General features: G+C 43.8%; 2 protein-coding genes across 3 annotated transcripts in view; both read left to right on the forward strand.

The window, feature by feature from the left end:
- LOC119462170 (protein regulator of cytokinesis 1) overlaps positions 1-15,320 on the forward strand; it is a 28,257-nt gene extending 12,937 nt beyond the window's left edge. Inside the window, exons 6-11 of the mRNA XM_049672521.1 lie at positions 890-1,031; positions 4,916-5,145; positions 6,288-6,434; positions 9,131-9,400; positions 12,342-12,455; positions 13,440-15,320. Of these exons, the coding sequence (XP_049528478.1) occupies positions 890-1,031; positions 4,916-5,145; positions 6,288-6,434; positions 9,131-9,400; positions 12,342-12,455; positions 13,440-13,571 (1,035 nt within the window). The 3' untranslated portion in view covers positions 13,572-15,320. The remainder of the gene's footprint in view (positions 1-889; positions 1,032-4,915; positions 5,146-6,287; positions 6,435-9,130; positions 9,401-12,341; positions 12,456-13,439) is intronic.
- Positions 15,321-17,172: 1,852 nt separating this feature from the next.
- The window catches only part of LOC119461361 (origin recognition complex subunit 3), a 46,709-nt gene continuing 42,180 nt past the window's right edge, over positions 17,173-21,701 (forward strand). Inside the window, exons 1-4 of one of the 2 annotated variants that reach the window (XM_049672522.1) lie at positions 17,174-17,371; positions 17,493-17,539; positions 17,620-17,745; positions 20,312-20,435. In XM_049672522.1, coding sequence (XP_049528479.1) covers positions 20,354-20,435 — 82 coding nt within the window. In that variant the 5' untranslated portion in view covers positions 17,174-17,371; positions 17,493-17,539; positions 17,620-17,745; positions 20,312-20,353. Of the gene's footprint in view, positions 17,372-17,492; positions 17,540-17,619; positions 17,746-20,311; positions 20,436-21,701 lie in introns of both variants that reach the window. The other variant, XM_037722641.2, reaches the window with a different exon arrangement.

The following is a 21,701-nucleotide window of genomic DNA, read 5'->3' on the forward strand; positions in this document are numbered from 1 at the left end:
CGTAATTATGCCAGAATAAGAATTTTTTATACATACTTCAGTGAACGTCATGCACTGTTAGTACAAGTAGCAAACCAGAGGCATGTTCGAGAAATAAGCTTTTATATAACAGTAGCCTAGTATCGCATGGGATCTTAAATAAGTGCGGTACAAGTGGCCTGGTTTGTTTTATGTTTTATTAAAGCTCCGAGTGCTGTCTGGCATAGTTTATTATAATGACCCAAAAGGAACAGCAATGCTGCTGTGTGCGAGGGATTGCCAGGAAGTGTTGACTTTGCATCGGAGATGCAGCGCACCTTGAAAATGCACCTGGCAAACTATCATTCATCACAGTGCACAAGTTTCGCCTATATTGTTTGAAGTGCATGTTTTTCTGTATTACGACGTAATAAATTAGTCTTTAATAAATAATCAAACTTGAACAGTAACTGCAGTACACTGAAGTTAAAACCGATGCTGAGCATCGGTTTTAACTGCATGTTTTTGTTTTCTTCACTTATTGGTCCAGTATATGTGACTGAACTAGATTCAAGGATCCAGTACGGGTAAACCAAAAACTTTTTCCAGGGATTTCACTGTAAGAAAGCTTCATTTGTGCAGACGTGGCAGTGCTTTAGGCCGAGTCACTTTTGCGACAAGCCGAGCGCACGCATAACCCACATTGTCATTCCCTTAGTGCAGTGGTGCTCGTTAAAAAAATTTTCGTAGGCAGTGGCAACAGATTTCCCTCTATTTCACGAATCTTTATGGTGTCTTGCATATCCTGGATGTGAGAGGTGTTGCTGCTGCTGATGTTTGTTGCTGCTGCTGATGTTTGTTGCTGAGCTTGTGCCGTGATCAGTTCTGTTAATTTGCTCCTCTCACTGCTCATTTACTTCTGTCCTGGCAGCTGAAACAGGAACTGTCAAGGTTAAAGGAGCTGAAGAGGCAGAGGTTGCAGGAGTTTGTGGAACGCACAAATGATGAGCTTCTTGCATGGCGTCAGAAGTGCTGCGTGCCGCAGATGCCAGAAGAACAGGATGACCCGGAAGGTTTGTGGCGTCTGCAACTTTTGTGTTTAGTTGCGCAATATTGTGTGCCGTTAAAGGGAACACAAAGTTAGCATTTCTGCCATCTATTCTCGTTGAGATATGACATCGAAGCTTTTCATTTTATTTCATTTCATTTTATTTTTTATTTTCTCGGAGGAGGGGGGGGGGATTAGGTGCTATAGACTGTTGGAGAGAGGCACCACTTGCTGAGCAAATACAGTGTAGACTGCTTATAACGTAAGTCGCCGGAGTCGCGAATATCCGCACTATTGACCCTTTTCGCAGAGCAGTTTGCTCTAGAGGAACGAGATGGCGCTTTCGGCGGCGCGCCATACGTTGCCTCAGCGAATGCGCACGAATACGAAACCATTACTGCTTCTGCCCTGCTACTGTGCGATCAGCTGTCGAAAATGCAACTGGGTGTTCGCTAATGCACTCTGCCCAATTCATGCTGCAAAATGTGTAACGACAAAGAGAAGACGTGTGCTGCAGTTCGCTGCAAAAATGTGATTCACATATTTGGAATGGAATCAACCTGTGTCGCCGCTGCTACATAAGGACTGCCTATCTTGCCGCCCTTCGCGATGCACGGCTTTCCTCGAGGATAAAAAAAAACATAATTCGTCCGCCTGAGCTATATAGCTAACCTCCAAAAGAAAGGATTTCAACTCCAGAACGTCGGCACTGGAAAGTGAGTACCGCTCGTTACAAAAGGAAGTAGTGCCCTTACTGGCATAGTAAGTTTCTCGAATGTTATCTACACACATCCACCCCTACTCGCACGCAAACCTACGCCCACCCTATCGCCAACGTATCAATAATAAGTGAATAGGCGCTCACTTGAATCAATGTGCCGAAGCACGAGTGACAGCGACTACACCGACAAGACACGAATATTGGAAGTTGAACGTTTCGTGACGGTCCACAGAGTAAGCGAGGGACTAGCGATAATACCTCTTTGCTACGAGCTACCGCAAAGTACAGAACATTTATATTCCAAGCTTTGTGCGCAGCAAGAACAAATCTATCGCAGCAGAGCACACTCGCAAGCGATTACGCTGAAAATAAACAATCAGATAGTGGCCGCACCGAGGAACTAAGGAACTTTACTGAGTCAGAAACATGACAAGCCGCTGGTTCAAAATGTTTGCCAAATAAATAACGAAGAGCACACAGTTTGGACAGCTTGGAATACATTTCGAGCCCTGCTTTTAGTACAAGCACCGTATACGCTGCTCGCGCCGCTTGGACAAGGCATAATGAGCTCTGAAAGCGCTTACATGTCCTCTAAAGCTGTGGCCAAAGCTTAGTGTCGTCCACACAGTCACCGTCTACGATGTGCGTCGAAAAGGAGGTTTGCTGCGCCGCACCGGCATCACGCGTTTGTATTGTAAACGCGTAGGCAATGGAGGCGGCTGAGGCAAGCAATGGACGCGTCACCACGTGATCAAACATGGCAGCGCCCACGGGAGCGCCGCGAAAAGGGTCAATAAGCGGTACCGCACTATAACCAAAGCAACAATTTTCAAGGCCCGCACATATGCAAAACATGTGCACCGAGCCGCCACACGTATGCGGCAGTCGAGGAATGCGGCTAGAACGTTTTCATTCGATTTACAGTCGAATCTCGTTAATTCGAACCAAATCACGCGGCGGCGCCTCCGATCGGCATTGCTCCGGCACCGCCATAAAGTAAAAGCTTAGAGGAGACCCCTCAATGTCGCGCGCGAACAAACCAAAAAAAGAAAAGAAAAAAGAAACGCGGCGGACATTTCACCCTCTCTCAAATAGCAAGGTCGCCGATTCTGCGTTGTGCCGGAACATGCGTGTACGTGCCGACGTCTCAGCCACGCTACCGTAAACACGCGTAGAAAATGGCAGTGAACCCTTCTTTCTCCTTTATGCTTCCTCTACTTTCTAGTCACGTGTTGACCTTGCACGGTGTGGCTACGGCGCAAAGGGAAGCAGCGGCGCTTTCCTAGGCCGGCCAATGAAACTACCCACGCCGGCAAACGCCCGCTTCCCGATAACGGCAGAAAACGAAACTTCGGGGAGCTGGTGCCGGGCCGGCTGTAGTGGCGGCGCCTGCAAGGCGGCGAGCGTGCACGGTGACAGTCGAAAGTGAGGGAGCTACGAGGGAGAGAAGGGGAGCCACCGAAGCGGCGGAGTTGCCAAGGCGAAATCCGCTTCCCTGCCGCCCTCCTCCCTCACATTCACCGGTCTCCACGTGCGCCCTTCGCCGTGCCGCGCCGCCCGCTCGCTCGCTGAAGTTTTGTTTACTGCCGTTATTGTGAAGCGAGCATTGGCCGTTTCGTGGCCCTCGCTCGCTATGCTCGTCGTGATATTTCATGACTCGACTCGCACTCAAGATTCTGGTTTCAGCCTCACTGGCTGCTCGTTCGCACCACGTGCCCTTCTCCTCCACTTCGTCTCTTTCTTCCTCGATCACTACTTGGGGCGCCCGTTTGAAGGGAGCGTTCGCCGTCTCCACCGACTTCCGTACTCCCAGGCAGCCGCACTGTAACCGGTATTTCGTTTCCCGCAACTGCACTATAAGCGATACTTGTATACATGGAGTGCTATGGGAAAATTAACGGGAGTCTGAAAAGGCCGCAAATATATCCGGTCCTGCACTATAAGCGGTTACGTTATAAGTAGTCTATACTGTAGTCAGTCACTAACTTCTGCTAATTTCCACTTGTTAAATGAGGTTGCCTGACCTTTGGTCAGTCTACAAGTTCGGTTTCTAATTTAGGTAAAGCAATTTATTATTTAGACAATTTCTCAGTGTTTCAGCACTGTCATGGTGTGCCAGATACTCTCATCTCCGGTTGTTTCAGTTTTTAGTTGTCAATGGCATAAGTACATGCATTAAATACTGTAAATAATGCTTATTCTTGTTCTTTATCAAATGGACTCCTTGAAACCTTTGTAGCATATTTTGTGTTTAAAAATCGGGAAATATTAGTCAGTGTATCAGGAACGCGTCTTTCCCAAATACTCATTCAATTCATTAGGAAACTGCAAGACTGTACTGTACGTGTTAGCTTCCGAATGAGTATCTCTGGAATTTCAAAAGTATCCTTTTAAAGGGACAGTACAGAGGTATGTGAAATCTGCTTATATGAGTGAAGTGTTGTAACTATTAGCATTTCTTGGATAAATTTTTTTTTTCTATCAGTGTGGGAACCGAAGCTTGTGCTTTCCATTTCATGTTTTGCACCCCAACGGCGGCAATGTGGCGTCATGAATTGTATTGTGTTTGTACTCGTCACTACTGTCCTCAGGAAAAGCTTTTGGGAATTGCAGGATTGAGTCCTTGCATACTCTGGACCCACAATGCCTGTGCAGCATTACAGTAGGGGAGATAACGGATGAAGTGTCAAAGGATCAGAAAGCAGATAACAGTAAAAAGTGGATTTCAAGGTTTTAAGGATCCCAAGGCTTTATGGCTTACTGCACAATTCACGTATAATTCATGACTGAGTACTTTAGCACGCAAACTAGGGGACAAAAACATGTGGAGACAGACAGAACTGCAGACTTCCAACTGAATTTATCATTGGGCATGATGTACATTTGGGTAGGTTTGCTTAACCAGATCTGCATGATGTTGTGTCCATGTATAAACTCCACCCAGCCCACCATTAAAAGTTTGTCCGGAGTTAAGCAAGACAAAAAGTTGCTCTTCCAAACTCTAGCGTAATTTTTCATCTGAGTCTCGTGGCTGCATGCCTAAATGTGCAAAAAAAAAAAAAGATTGTTCGAGCTCCAGGGTAAAAGCAGACAACACCAGATTGTAGCAGCAGCACGCCTGGCATTGTATGGCATGGTACATGGATACAAACCTTCGCTGTCTTATCGTTTTTGTTCCATCTTTCCAGATGTCTCGGAAGAGCATCTAGAGAAAATGGAAGAAGAACTGAAAATGTACAAGGACCTATATGCTGAAAATCGAACCATCTTCGCCAAGGTTGAGCGACGTGAAGCTCTCTGGGCCAAGTTCCTGGAGCTTGAAAAAAAAGCCACTGACCCGTCTCGCCTCAACAACAGAGGCGGGCAGCTCCTGCTTGAGACAAAGGAACGAAGCAGATTACAAGCAGAACTGCCCAGAGTATGTATGTCTGTACTATATGCCTGTGTTAGCACAAGGCTGAGTTCTGTCTACAGCTCTTGAGGAATGTGATGAGTATAGAAAGCAGCACACTGGCCTCGTTTGGATTCAAACATGCTTTATATAAAATTCCAGACAATTGAAACAAACCTCTGAACTGTGACAGGGGTCGCTACTTTTTCATTGCATTTTGATGCTGCTTAGTTTGAAGTATTCAGTCTAGGAGTTCACTTCAAGCTTCCTGGAATCCCAGTGGAGCAGAGAGATGCAACCAACAATGCCACTGGATTGGCGCTGACATAGTATTGTAGGAATAACGCCTACTAGCCAAGAAGCATGTTATGTGAACACTCTAGCATTACACCAACTAAGCTTCAGCAGCAGTCTTGCAAGCTCTACTGGTTAGGGGTGTGCGAATATTTGGTCTTCGAATGGAGTAGTTGCTATTCATAAATGCAAATATTTTTAAGTTTTGATTTCTTCAAACTGGCAACTCTACGAAATGTTTCATACGGGCGGCTAAGTAGACTTAGAACAAGAGTAGTTGCGTAGTGGCACATGCTATATGTTGTTCAAGGAGCCAGACTTTTTCATCTAAACTGCTGTAATTCGAGCTCGCCGACGAGTCCTGAGTATGTACATAAATAGCTTGTTTGCCCCTAATGTTTTGCTAGTGTTTTTAATAAACACTTCATAACGTGCAGTGTTATGACATACTTGATATTTTGTGAATATACGAGGACATAAGCGTAGGTGGTGAGAACGAAAGTTTATTATTCAAAAACTATTCGAAATTGGATTTGCTTCTAGTATGATTCGTGTTAGATTCGGTCTCAAAATTTACTTTTGCACACCCTTACTACCAATTTATCATATCGATTATTTTGAGTTTTTTAGTGATAAAGCTTCGGAATCTGATTTTTGGCGTGTTCCAGAAAGGTAGCAGTGAAATTTGCTTTTCCAATAGGTAAGAGCTATGGCATACTCAACATTCAAGAGCGGTTTACGCCTTTTCCATTTTTAAGTTTAGTTTAAGCTGCAGCATTGCTCCAGGAACATTTCGATGCTGCTGTGCTGCATGTTTTGTCTGTTTGTTCCGTACTATTTGTCTGATTTGAGCTTGCAATATGTTTTCTCCTCAGCTTGAGCAGGAAATTCGTGCCTATATCAAGAACTACCGTGGCAGCAAGCAGGAGGTTTTCAACAGGTGGGGAGAGAAGTTCCTCGGCCATGTTGCTGCGCAGAGTCAAGCCTACACCTTGCAAAAGGAGCAAGAGCGGCTAGAAAGGGTGAGGTCAACCATGGCCTTTTGCTTCAATTTCTCTTCACAGCATCGTCCGGCACAATGTTAGTTTCATTCCGATGGCTGTGATGACTGGCAACAACTTGGCAACTTTTATGTGCCGTGCTGCAGTTGTACTTGCAGTGAAAAACTTCGTTATATCGAGAATTTCGTTATATCAGGGTTTCGTTAATTCAATAGAACTAAGATGGGGAAATAGAAATAGTTCGTTACATCGCAAATTCATCGCGTTACATCGCGAAGCGTGAATTCCTGCACCAAACTGCGCCAAACACAGAAAATTGACCGAAATTGCACCACGCTGCGCCAGAACGGCTTCGGCATGTGTGCTCCGGCAGTGATCGCGAACAGCGAGCGGATTCGTTCTCCGAAAAAGAGTGTGGTCGTTCACATTCCGCATACCGTGCGACGGCGCTTCCCGCACAGTTTCTCCGACTTCAGTTTCTCGTGATTTTCGTGCTTTTCACACTGGACTTTTTGGCGCTTCCGGCAAGTGGCCAGCGCGCGCCCGGCCACTCTCGGCTGTTGTCACTGCTGTCGAAATGGCGAGGGCGGCTGTATTTAGAGTGTACTATACTCTAGAATACGGTTGAGTGGGCCGAGCGACGCGGCGCACCCTAGCTGAGGCGCAAAATAACGAAAAGTAGGCTTCGGGCACTTAATTAAAAATTTAATTATGGGGTTTTTACGTGCCAAAACCACGATGTGACTATGAGGCACACCGTAGTGGGGGACTCTGGAAATTTGGACTACCTGGGGTTCTTTAACGTGCACCTAAATCTAAGTACACGGGTGTTTTCGCATTTCGCTCCCATCGAAATGCGGCCGCTGTGGCCAGGATTCGATCCTGTGACCTCGTGCTCAGCAGTCCAATACCATAGCCACTGAGCAACCACGGCGGGTGCTAGATAGAGCAAACTAGATATTGGGGAGGCGCACGCTGCCACGGGTTCAGCGGGCGGCCGTCTCTGTCCCCAGGGCCAGTATACTGTAAAAATATTCCAATCTGTTTTCATGCCCACATCCCAGGCCCCGAGACATTTTGACAAATCGCGAAGAACTAATTGCGGATTTCAGATAAAAAGTCGCAGTTTCGCCCGAAAGGCAAAGCATTGGTTGCGATAGCAAATTAGTAGACAGCTATACGAAGTAAGGATAGTAATAATTAAATTAACGAGCATGGTGTCATGCAAGCACAAGCAAACATGAACACGTTTCACTCGATCGCGCAAACTGGCTGTCTAAATGCTGGAGTGAGGAAGTATGGCCACAGCAGCGAGCGAATTGACCTTTGTGCTGCCTCTAGAGCTAAGCGGCGAAAACACAGCGCGCACAAAGCTATGAGCACTCGCACTCTGTGCCCATCGCAGATTGCTTCCAAGATAGGGCCTGCGCTGCCGCGCCATACTCGGCAGCCGCCGGAGAGCGCTCCCCTCCCCCATGGTGCCTTGCGTGCAACCGAAGACAACGCGCTTCCTCCCTTGTGGACGCGAGACTGAGCAGCCATTGTCGGCTCACCCTCGCACGCTTTCACTTGCACATACAGCATACGACATGTGGCGACGATGTTATTGCCCCTTGGCTTTATCGGAACATCACGACGACGGCAGAAATGTGCCTGGAGTGTCCATATAATTTATATCGCAATAAAGACAGATTGGAATAGTTTTACGTTATACCAACCCAGGGTTGACTACTGCGGCACTCTGGGTCTGCGGTGACATATGCATGGTGACCAAGAAATTGTTAGCGCATCGATTGCACCGCATAATTCGAGAACATTTTCTGCTATCATCATGAGCATGGCATGGGAATATATAGTTCGATTGTAGTTCCACCGATGTTTTCGGCTTTACAGGAAAACAAACGCCGTGCCGCCACTAGACCCACTCTTCCATATTCTAGTACGCTATAGCTACAAAGCGTGCTTCTACTAAGCGCTTTGTGTTGGTTTATTCTCTGTTTCATCGTGGTTTCGAAGTGTGCTGCCATATTCCATTATTCCACCAAAATTCAGATTAGCCTGCTCCAAACTGCTCCAAAATGAAATTTACTCTGCTCCAAGTTGCTCCAAAACGCAATTTTACTTGCTCCAAAAATTGCTCCGAAATGACTTGGGGCAGTCCCACCCCTGCAGAACCTTGAGCAGGATATCCTACATTTCCCATTTCCAGGGGGCACAGAAAAATAACTACTAGATCAGATATTGAGAAACAAAAATTATATTTGAACTTGAATAAACACTATATTGTACATAAACTCAACCATATAGCTTTATTAACGAAAATAAATGTCCGAGGTGCTTCTCGGCGAATCCACACAACGGAACTAATTCGCGTTTTCCGTGCCGCCCGGCGCATCATGTGGCTACACGTTGCAGATCGCTGTTGGCAGCTTCTCGTAAGAGCTTTTACCTGTAAGAAGTGTGTGGTAGTTCCTTGAACTTTGAAAATATTGATCAGTGCTAGAGGGTACTAGACTATGGTCTAATCAGTACACTCCTTTAATTAAGGGTTCTCTGCTATGCACAGTAGTCTTCATATGCCTGCTCTTGTAAGCATTGTTGAGGCAAAAAATAACACCATGCAAAAAATTCAAATCAGCAATTCTCTGTAGTTGCACGAGCTGTGACTACTTTGCACTTCGGGCAAAGTCGCAAATTCATTTTTACTTTACCTGCAGGAAAGTCGTCGTAAGGCGGCCGGACCACCCTCGCGAGGCTGCCGAAAACAAGCTTGTTCCGGCACGCCATCCTGCACCACAGCTGCAAAGAGGCCCAGGCTGGCAGCAGGCAGCAGCAGCAGCAGCAGCAGTAATTACAGCATGGTCACTTCTGGACGAGCCACTCCATCTGGTCAGAAACTGCTTGGCCAAACTCCGCGCCGCGCTGGTGGTGGTGCTTCTGGCCGAAACATTAGCATCTGGCAGCGATCCCTGAAGCAGTCTGCACAGGTACGGGCTGCAGTTGTTGCCATTTGTGTAGGAGTAGTGAAACTAAGTTTCGACTGCTACTGACGCAAAATACGAGAGTGTTCACACCTTGCTGAAATTTAATCCTTAATTTTGTCATTTATGGCTTGCATTCCATTTGGGGAAGACGTAATTTTGCAAAGAGACAAATGTAGGGGAACCTTGATTTCACCAAGTGTGACGTGTAACGAACAATTCTTAAAATTTCTGGATATTAGTTCCATTCGAATTAGTGCTCTCCAGAAGTCCATGCACTTAACATAAGTGTATGTGAAGAGAGGCCGCAAGGCAACATGGCGTCACACACTGTATTAATCATTGTCTTCCTCTCTTTCTACCCCAATCTACCAATGGACTGTTGCATGTCTACTTGCAATCTTTGTGACCAGCTAAACGAGTTAAAAATTATTGAAGACAGTGCTCGTCAAGCCACCATCCTTCTTGGCTCACCCTCGCACGCTCACTCACACCAGCATAGAGCACATGTGGCACGATGGGATCTTATTGCACTTTCACTTTATACTGAACACTGAACACAATGCTGCTCCACTTCGACGGTTGCTCCTGGTACCGCGGCATACAATTGAGAGGTGTGTTCGCAAGTGGCCGCTTGTAATTCAACCATTCGACCATCTACATTTGCGGAAGTTTCCATTTATTGTCTCAGTATTTCCTTGCGCTGGCAGTGAAATTTTGGAATATTAAAATCGTGTATAAACACACTTCATTAAATTGAGGTTTTAAGTGTTGCATAGACAAGAAGCTATAAAAAGTTAAATACTTCGTTATGTCAACTTTCACCCGCCGTGGCTGCGTAGTGGCTTCAGGATTGCGCTGCTAAGCATGAGCTCACGTGATCAAATCCCGCCCGCTGTGGCCGCGTTTCGATAGGTCAGAATGCAAGAACACTTGTGTACCGTGCATGGGTGCACATTAAAGAACCCCAGGTGGTCAAAATTAATCCGGAATCCCCCACTACGGTGTGCCTCATAATCACATTCTGGTTTTGACAAGTAAGGCCCCAGAATTTAGGTTTACTTTAATCCTGTAATGCCCAACGTATCCTATATGCTACACTGGGTTTGATACCTTAGAAGGCAGATTAAAGCGTGAGAAACTTCATGGAAAGCCCATAGTTGCATTTCTGATATGCTGGAGTGAGGTTTCAGCTGTGAATAGTCTTAACAAATTTACTAAGTAGTGAATATTTATTTAATGCAGTATTTAAAACTGGAAAAAAAAAACAATTTTTAGTTTTTTTTCTACATACCATATTTACTCGCATAATGAATGCACCCCACACTTTTTCAATCAAGAAGTGTATTTTCTTTTCCTCGCATAATGAGCGCACCCTGAACTTGCTGCCGTGAAGTAGGAAAGACACGGTACGATTGGGCGTCTGATACGGTCCGGCGGGTATGATTGTATCGAACACCGAACCGCCTGTCTCCTTCTCTTTAATGCGATAGCAGTTACCGTGGAATCTCGTTCATACAATCTTCACGGGAACCGGAAAATAAAACATTTCATCCGAAAATCGTATTATCTGGAAAACATTACTCCATAGTACATTGGCCGGGAAATAAACAAGAAGCGTATTATCCTGAAAAACGGATCATGCAGAATCGTAACAAGATTCCACTGTATGTGGACACACCAGGCACATTTCTGGCATCAGCGCTGACGATCGTGCTTTAATCTCCCACGTTGGAGGGTGGAAAGCGGGGAGGAAACGCGCTGTATTCCGTCGCGGGCGTGGCAGGGAGGGAGGCGGCACAGCAACTGTGAATTGCGCCGCCGCGCGTGCCTTATCTTGAAAGCGATCTGCATTTTGGGCCGAGTCTAGCAGTGCGACGGCAGCTTATACTTTTGCATGTGCTCCGTTCTCGCCGCTCAGTTTGCGTTGAAGCAATACACAGCACGAAGGTCACTTTGCTTACTGTTGCTGCCGGCCAATGTTAAGACAGCGAGTGTCCACGGTCATTGAGTGTGATGTGTTCATGTTTACCTGTGCGCGCTGACACCGTGCTATGTTAAATTACATAGTTAGCGAATGTTTGCAAGTTCATGCGGCCGATAAAACTATTATCCTTCATGTAGCTGTCTACGCATTTGCTATCGCAATCGATGGTTCGCCTTTTGGGCGAAACTGTGACTTTTTCAGACGTGGCCGCGGAAATAAAATCTCTCAAAATTTTACCTCGCATAATGAACGCACCCCCCAACTTTGCGCATATTTTTCAAGAAAAAATGTGCGTTCATTATGCGATCTGGAACTGTGTTTGGGCAATACAGGGTTAATATCTTTGTTTAACTGTACTGACATCTGCCTGAATGTAGAACTGGATTCAAACCATAGACAAAATCTCAATTTGAGCTTGTGAATTGTCTATCGCCACAATCGTACGTACGTCTGCACGAAGAAATCCATGATGTAGCCAAAAGCCAAGTCGCTGTTGGCATTTACGGTGAATACCAAAATACTGATGGTGAGATGCCTTAGTCTGGCTACAACCCTCTTCGATTCAATCTAGGTTGTTCACCAAACTGCGACGTGCGCAATAAAAATGTGTGACTCGCACCCTTAGCTGGTTGGCCATGAGTGATGTACAGCACCTTTCCCACGTGTTTACGCCATGGTCTGTCGTCCACACTTTGAGGTGTTAAAATCGGGTTAGTTTGTATGCATTGTCATTTGCTTTTCTCCATCATGTGAAAGCTAGCTGTGAAGTGATCCAATGTATGTTGTATGTCACGCGACCTTGATCCGCCTCTCGTATGAATCCAGTATAACACGATTGTACATCTTCCGTTACTATACTTTCACATTGTGGATTTTTTTAGAGTTTACTCGGTTGAAGGGAAGCACGCATGACTGCAGTCCTGACGCCCCCCCCCCATCTTTTTTCCCTCATTCCTCTAGACAAAAAGTGCCGCTACTCGTCGGCAAATGCAGGCAGAAACGGGTCCCTCATCTGGCCAGCATTGCCCAACTGACGCCTTGGCATCCGGTTCAAGCTCGATGGACAGCTTCGCGGTAGGTTTCTGAAGCATGAAAATTTTCAGTGACCCAGGAAATTATGAATAAAACTCTCTGATTCTTTATCTAATCTACCCTCGTGGTCTGTTAATTTATATGAATGTCAAACCTCTATGTGCACCTGTATGCATAGAACGCTTGTGCTCCAATTCATTGCAGTGTGCTAGTCATATGCATCTTAAGTTAAAAAAAATAATGTAAGATCCACATTTTTAAGAACATGTATTTGAATTCACCTTTTCATTTTAAAAATTTTGCACAATCATTGCGATGTCTGTCACTGCAAATGACGTGTTGCCAAAAATATTGTCTTATTCTCTTCTGTGCACTGTGTTTTGAGAATTCTTGAATTTCTTCCCTAAAACGTGAGGTGTACCAGCAGCATAAATTGAAATGCAAACAGAAAAAGTAATTGTAACACTTGTACACATTACGCCGGGCAGTTATGTGCAAGCATCCATAGCAAATTTCTAAGCATATTGTAGTTTGACTGTACAGGTGGAAAACAAAACTTTGCAGGAACTGCAAGCACATGCCAGATTGCATTCTTGCCCTTTATGATGGAGCAATTTCCTGATATTGCTAATGAACAATGAGCACGAGAAAAACACTTATGTGCAATGTCACGTCTTAACACCAGGTGTTAGCTTTGTAAAAGACCGCAAGAATGTAGTTTGGCAAGCACTCCCAGGTCCTACAAATCTTTATTCCTGTCACTGCGTTTCTGAGCCTGAATTATAAATGCAGGTGAAACTGGAAATGGGGGGGGGGGGGGGGGGGATGGCATTGTAGGCGTTCTTGATTTGTTCACTTTTGAATTTGTGCTAATGTAGAACCATGTGCTACAGTGGTGCCCTTTATCCTCCTATCGTGTCTTTCTCCTTTTAATTGATCATATAACTTAATACTGCTATTTTGCAGCAAAATGTATGAAGTTCTGTGTCCTTTCTTCTCATGATATTACCTTTGCTTGCCTTCCAGGCATTCCTGGCACAGGCTTCGGACAAGCCGATCACAAGCACTGTCATTGAAGAGACACCAAAATCCACACAACCAGGACCGTCGCAACAGCTCGACTGTGCAGATGTTGCACAGTGTGAAAAGAAAAAATGAGACCTTAATGATTTCTTTTTTAAATTTTATTCAACATGTAGGCAGCGGGTTCTGCCTTCAGCACTATTTATGTTGTCTTATTCTTTTTCTCGCGCATTTTAGATGATTTGACGGGGCAGTTGTGTAAGTTTTTAATCTGAATTGCTCATGTTGTGGAAAAGTGGAAAAAATATGTGTAAATTTATGTGCATGTTTGGGAACATGAGATGCATTTTTATCGTGTCCAAGTCTAATTTTATGCACTTATTTTTTTTTCTTTAGTTTGTGGAGTAATTTGTCATTTTCATAAGAGTATCATTGTTCTCTGTGCAATTCAAGAAAGCTAATATGACCAACATATTTCATTGTTCTGCCTACCTTAGGACAAGATTTTCAAAACTGAAGTCTAGCAAGTAACATTGAACATCTTCAGGATTTTTTTAATATAACATACTTTCATAAATTTTCATCCTAGTACCCTTTGTGCTTCGGCTTTTTATTCTTCCACTGACAGTATTTGTTTTAATGTACAGTATACTATTGCACCAAATAAAACTAATAATGTTGTGATCATTATTATGCAGCCTGGAATATATTGCAGAATTCAAGGTTAACATTGTATGGGCACCTACATGCAGTGTACTGCCAAGCACAAATTTTGGAGCATGGGATCTGCAGAAAAAAAAGTAATTCGTAGCAGTCAATGCATCCTTCGTGCAATTCAAAGCTGCACTGCATACTTTCCTGTGCCACAAACAATGCATCCCTTATTCCAGGCAGTGTTTTAGAATTTTGCTTTTGTGAAAACCATGCAGTGCAGTGCATTTGGTGTACAACTGTAGCACATCACAAAGTGATAAAAGTAGCTATCATGCTTTAAAAAAGCCTTTTCTCAGTGAGAGTGGCTTTTTAATTTAGTATTGTAGAAGGGTAATTTATTATTTTACTTTAGTTTACTCTATTATTTTACTCTATTTACTAAATTTGCTCAATTTGTCTTTCTCTTCAGTCATTAAAAGTTGAGTCACTTTAGCATATGCTAAAGAGGATGAATGCAAAAACCTGCGTGCTCACATTCATTCATTGATTACTTGGCATTCTCATTTGAATGCATTGTTACTTCCTATTGGTACTTGTTTTCTCCCACCAAAGATTGTGGGTTCGAGTGCCTTAACTTCATCCTAATTAACACCAAATGTCGTGGGTTTGACTCACACCGAAGCTCAAGGGTTTGAGTGCCTTAATTAACCCTATCTTAACACCGATGGTAGTGGGTGGCACCATCAATTTTGGTGCCATAGTGCTGGACTGTCAATTTTTCAACCCGTGAGCCTTTAAGGCTTTCGCCTTAGTAAGCAAAAGTGCGCTCTTGATGCTTTAGTAATTTATGCTTGCCACTCGTATATGCCGACTATCGACATCTAATTTGATCGATTCCTGTACACGTTTGTATTTGTACATCGCTTACGATATTACCCTTGGATGCTAACTTCTCCCAGTCAAAACCAAATTTGAAAAAATGTTTGGCAACCCCCCCCTGATTTTCTGCCCTCTTCAGTTTTTGCCAGAAATGTTGGATCATAAATATATTGGGTAGCGTTGTTCTTCAAAAGCGGACATGTCGCGATTTTCTACAACTGGCCTTTCTCATCTAGATTAAAGTCGTCACTCTTGGACAACTGAATGTAAATATATGTACATTTTGAAATCGCTGTCAGAGTTGGGGCAGGTTCTCGAATTACTTCTGTACCAAGCGATCTGAAAATAAAAAAAAATTATTCATTTTCATTGTTGGTGCTGTTGTCTCTAGATGCCTACATAGTTGCAACTTTAGACAGCTTGTGAAGCACAATAGAACACTTGCATACACAAGAAAAATTAAGGTAGAACAATACCATTCCGTGAACTCTGCACAGTTCAATGGATCGGTGGTGTCAAGGAGCAAGTGGGAAGCCTTCATACGCACGCCTACACCCTATGGTAGAGTGAGCGCATATGAATACTTCCATGTAGGTAATGCTTTTCCTCTTCACTTCACAGACTGCTGTTTGCTTTGATGATGCAGTTAGAATAATATAAGGGGAGACTGGAAAAAAAAGCTCAAAATAGTTGAACTAGCTTGTCCCTCATTAGGAAAAAGGGCCTCCATTTTTTTTTTTATGTGTAAGCATTGCAGGGCTACTTCCCTCAGAAATCTGTAATGCATGGCACGATGCGCTCCATAGGTATACGCGTGAGCATATGGGGTATATATATATATATATACATACACATACATACAGTATGAGATGGGGTGTTGACGCACAAGTGAAAAGAATTTGCTTTAATGAATCTGATGAAGGCCGGGCATATGGCCGAAATGTATATATATATATATAACAAATCTTTTCACTTGTGCGTTAACACTCCTTATTTTTCTTGGATCCTGTGACACCTTGAATAAGATAGTTTTCATGTGACGTCACGGAGCCATATCTCACCGCGTTGGTACCCAAAGATGGCGACTACGCTGACATCAGTGCAACGTATTATCACACACACACTGTTTTACTTTCTGATGGCTTTACTTTCTGTTGCTCTACAATTTTCTCATTGACACCACTTCGATAATTAAAACAGTACTATTTCAGTAACGAAAAAATTACTGGCGGCTACTCCACTGCACTGGAAACAATACACACTAGGTTGGCTTCTCTTAACGCCGTTCCCCCCTTTTTTTATATAAATCGTGCTGCACGATAGCTGGGACACCCACACCCTGTATATAGAGAGAGGGAGACTCGAAAGAATGCGTACGCACTATCTGACAAGTCTCACTAGGGAGTTTGCGCATTCTTCTTTTAGTTTGCATACAAAATTGTCTAGTTCACTGGACATTATAAATAAGAGTAAATAATAAATATCAGTGATACAAAAACAAAACGCCATACATAGTGTTGTTCAAGCAGTGAACATGAATCATCTTAAAATTTAAATGCAGCTAGTCCAGTCAGTACAGAAATATTACACCCCGATAGCGCGGTGCACTTTCGATCGCAATCGAGCCCGATTGAGATCAAATTACTCGATCGCGATTGGCTCCTTCCCACAATTAAAGGAACCAATTGCGATTGAGAAGCTCAATCGCGATCGTAATAAGTGCCCGCGTGACATCGATATTACATAAATACCATTACGTCTTTGATTGTATGGGTCACATTGATCGACGATCCGTGCTTATCAGTTGAAACATGTGGTGCAAGGTTGCGTGGTGCCCGATGGCTAACGAGTGGTTTATGTTCTATCAGCAGCACGCACAGAATTAAAAAAAAAAAAAAAAAAAAAAAAAAAAAGCTCATACTTCGGCTCTATTCAGTAACCGTTTTCCTTTTGCTGACTCAAGCGACGTCTGACGTCTCTCTTTAGTCCAGCAACAAGCTTTTAGTAGAAATGCTTGCAACAGTGCTGTGAATGTGGTAGAAAGTAAAGTCCCTAGATAATTTTTGCAGAAAATTGAGGGACTTCAGTAGAAAGCTGCTTTTAAATGACCCGCCGCTACAGTACCGCCGCCCTAGTTTCCCGTCATGCCCGCGGCTGTGTTCAGAATCGCAGCAGAGCCATAGGCCGAGCCAAGCCAAGCTTACCAGCAGAGCCCGCATGTTTTGGAAGTAGCGCCAGTTTGTATGGGTGTTCTGTGGTAGCGCGCTTTATTTCAGGCGCCCACCGGCACTATGTTATTTGCCTGAGCCTCTTTTTTTTATGTGGCTTGTATTTCAGTATAGCCTGACAAATCTCAAGGTTTAACTGAACTCGCAATGGAGGAGCTCAAGAGCATATCGCAAGTAAGCTTGTAATCAGAATTAACTTGTTCTTCTGCGCTTGTCTTCTTTCGCCTTTCGTGTTTAGGATCCCCGCGCTCTCTTCTCTACCCGTCTCTTCTCCCTGTCATGTTTCATACCGTAGTGTAACTCAGGTGTCTGCTTCATGGCGAGACAGCCTCGAAACATGCGGTAACTTCTTGTATTCCTATTTTTTCGGACTGCTGAACCAAGCCGATATCTAAATGCATTCTTGTATGTTTTACTTACAGGCGTGTTTTGTTTCTTTGCCTCGGAAAACAAAACCGAACAAGCTTGTACGATCTACGGAACAGGAAATCGGTCGCAGGTACACAATATTTCGGGAGACGTGGGCGTACTTGGAAAGTGAAGTGCTGGTAAGAGCGAGTCTGTTCAGTCTTGTGCGTACCTATCTCTTTTATTTTAGGATTATTTTTTTTTTCCAAGTCTCGTGATCGTTGCTGCACTGAAGTGTAATAATTGTGGCTGTGGTTTCGAAGGCACAAATCAATTAAAAGGCTATTGTGCTGCCTTTTAATTGCACTTTAATGAGAATTTTAATGGGAGCTTCTTAAAACAAACAAACAAGTACTCAACAGGGCTGTTGAGAAGTGATTTGTGCAGTACAATGCTCATTGACCACTGCTAGTCAGAACACTAACATCATGGGATGACCTAAGTGAGATGGCCTCTCCCTAATGCTATACCATGCTACCTGAGGCTCGAACACATGTGAACAGCAGGCTAAGTATTTAAATTCACTGATGCACTGCGAGTTCACTTCACCAGCAAACATTTTTGCTGGCTGTTAGCTTCTTGTCATGTGCAATCAAATATAAGGTTTGTACGATCCCACAGCGTTGTATTATTAACGCTCTCTCTACATAATGAAAAAAGTGCAAATGATTAATTAGGAATAAAAAGATTGAAGCATAGATAATGTGACCAGCAACATTGTATGGAGATGAGATTTTGTATCTTGCTGACTATATATTTATAAATGTTATTACGTGTATGTGGGTATTATGTGTATGTGGGAACAAACTCTTGCGCCCTCTGGCGAAGTAAGAACTTGGCGTCGATACATGGCATTCTGCATGCGCGTCCTTTTAATGCTCTTGTGCCTGCCAATACAGCTATTTTTCGGCAGCATGCTGATTACAGAAGATTACACTAGGAAAACTGTCTGTTTTGACTAGTGGAGAGTGCAGTGCATTCTCGCACGGCACAACAACTTAAACAGGCACCGCTCTCTTAGCACAATCTTCTGCTATCATTGCTATACTGACAGCACGCTGTGAAAAAATGGCTGTATTGGCAGGCACATGAGCATCAAAGGGTGCACGTGCGGAATGCCATTTCTTGACAACTGGCGTTTGCTTTGTCAGAAAGCACAATAATGCAGTTTGGCATGCGCTCACAGATCCCGTACTGTTTTGTCCTTGCCTGGAAATTGCTCCCTGGTTTCATGCCAAATACGGGGGGTTCTTGTCTGATCACCTGAGCTAAGCACCATAAGGCTCAGTTGGTTCTTGTGGGGGACTCTATAAAGAAGCAGCTAGCAGCTGACAGCTTCTGTTCTGCCATAGAATCTGCCTTGAGTATGGCAGTTTCAGTATCCATGGCAGCGGATTCCCCTGCACCCTTAGTGACCAGATGATGACTTAACAAAAAGGAAGAAAAAGCTCAAAATTTGAGATTTAGGTGTAAATCATTAATGTTATTCCTCACTGTGGAAATCCAAAGCAGAACCATATAGCACATGAATATTAATTAACATGAATAACATGAATATTAACAAGAATATAACAAAGAAAATGATTAGGCAAGCCTGATTCCGAGATCTGCCAGTCTTGGCTTGAAGTTAGTTTTCTGTGCTTTTCTTGCATTGGGGGGAGCTGAGTACACCGTTCACACTGCCCAATGTCTTTTGAAGTGAAAGCTTCATTACGCTACCTCGGGCAGCCGTCGGCGACTCAACAGTTTTCATCTTCAGAGCTAGAGGTCAAACCACAAGAGAGCATTAAGGCGCGTTTATAGTCCGACGTTATTGGCATGAGGGCGAGCGTCATCAGACGCCGGGCGCGTCGGAGCGCATTGGCCGCACGTCCGGTTACATTGGCGGCGCCAGTACGTCGAACCATCGGTTTGACTATAGCTGCTGTTGTTCTCGCCAACGTGACATAATGTGTGCGCGTTGACGCTACGTCAGACTATATTGACACGTATAGATGTTTATCTTTCACCGGTGGCCGCTTTCCATCGGCTAACAAATGTTAAACGTTATCGCTCGGCGCAGGACGCGCCTGTATCGGAAGTTTCTAGAACGTTATCGATGCTTCTTTCCATTTCCTGTTTTCACCGACGCTTATGTTATCTGATTGCATGACTGACGCGAATTGTCTAGAACTTTCTGGAAGACACGCGGGCATCAGGGATTAATCTAGAACCTTCGATGACTCAGGTATAAAAGCCGACGCGTTTCGCCGCTGATCAGATTTTCGACGATCGCCGACTGTGTTCGCCGCTATCGTTGTGCTTTGAGTGTACCTTGCTTTTGTGGGCACAGGTTCGCCCAATAAACAACCAGTTTCGTCGTACACAGTTTTACGACTGTTTTCTTCAGCGTCACTACTACGTGACAATATTTAGGCCTTTACGGAGCCCTGAAAGGAGACATTGCCGCCGTTGTCCGAGTAGAGTTGGGCCCGGCTGTGAGTTGCAACCAAGTCTCACTACTTTACTGATCACCGCAGTGTCTTCATAGGCATAAAATTAAAAAGAAAATGATGAATAAACATTGTATTAATTGCAAACATGTCTGTATATCATTGCAAAACCACACCTCGGCCACAGCTCGACAATGGGCCTAGCCAGGGCAGTGAAGCTTTCGCTATCAACCAGGGTTAACCAAAGCTAAACCACACCAATTTTTTTTCACAGAGGTGCCAGGCAGAGGCGCACACTGATGTTCTCAACAATGTAATGTCATTTGTTCAGTCACATAATCCTGCCTTGACCGAGGCATCGCAGAGACTGGATATACCTGTTGCAGCCCTCATGATGGGTATGTACTTTTTTGATAATACTTTAAAGCAAGCATAATATCACCTTATTTGCATAAATTGGCTCATCCATGCTTACAAGGCCTGCAGAAGGCGTCGCTTACACTTCTGCAGCTTGCAGGCTCAACCTGAGGTCTAGTGCATCTGTCCAAGCACTTCCTGCTGCTTAACTCTTTCAATTGTCAATTGTCAGCTGAAAGTTTTATCTGTTTATAGTGATAATCACAAAACCCGAAAATTTCCTAGTAATAACCACTTTTTATTTAAACCAAATTGATTTTATACAACTTGAATGTGCAATGTAGTGCATAAAAAACAACAACAATGTTCTGCCTGTTAAGCATTATAACTTACATTACGATAAGTGGACAGTACAGTGTACCATTTGGAGAAATAATGTTTATGCTTGCACAAGATATGTGGCATCCAAAAATTTTTGACTGCCAGTGATTGTCAGCAGCAGTAGTAGAACTCCTTGAAAGAAAATGGCAGCAAAAGATTGTTGCAGGAATAGACATTCAAGGTTTTTCGTGGCACCAGCGGTTGATTGAAGTATATAATACTGAGATGGGGGGGACCTCTTTAACTGACTACTTATATGAGAGGGTACATGCTAACAGTGGATGTTACATCTTTCTCTCGCCTGACAACTCACTTAAAGTTTTGCAGAGCACGCCTGTGATATATATTACTGTCTCTGGAATGGCCCGACTTTCTTGCTAAGTGTTCCGCATTACACTGATTTCAAAATAAGTACATTCTTTTTCTTGTGTTACTATCTTTCTGCTCTTTATCCTTCTAATATTTTTGGTGCTGTAATTCTGGCCAGAACGGCCTATACTTTAACGGCATCAGCTGTATTCAATACGCTGAGAGTCCACTGCAATTACAGTTTTGCATGCTAAAAATAAAAAAAAGAGCTTTTCTTCTCTGGTGTATATATTTTGTCCTTTATTATTGGCCATTGTCTTTTGATTGTTGCAGTCCATTACACATTGGTTGCAAGGCTACACGTAGTAAATAAGATCCAATATTGCTTTTGTTTTTTTGTGTGGGAAATTAATTGCCTGCATTTGTGAGCTATCAGTTGCCGGTTTTTGCGATAGAGTTAAACAGGATATGTACTGCTGCCGTAGAGATGCATAACATTCTGTTTATTGTTGGTGCTGAATAGCTCCACTTTCCACTTTGTTCGGTGCATGGTACTGTACCACTGTTGTTTATATGTTAGACTGAGTGTTGTCCGATTTTGTGTGCAAGTGCACATG

Source organism: Dermacentor silvarum, chromosome 8 (genome assembly GCF_013339745.2).
Source record: "Dermacentor silvarum isolate Dsil-2018 chromosome 8, BIME_Dsil_1.4, whole genome shotgun sequence".
Taxonomy (NCBI): domain Eukaryota; kingdom Metazoa; phylum Arthropoda; class Arachnida; order Ixodida; family Ixodidae; genus Dermacentor; species Dermacentor silvarum.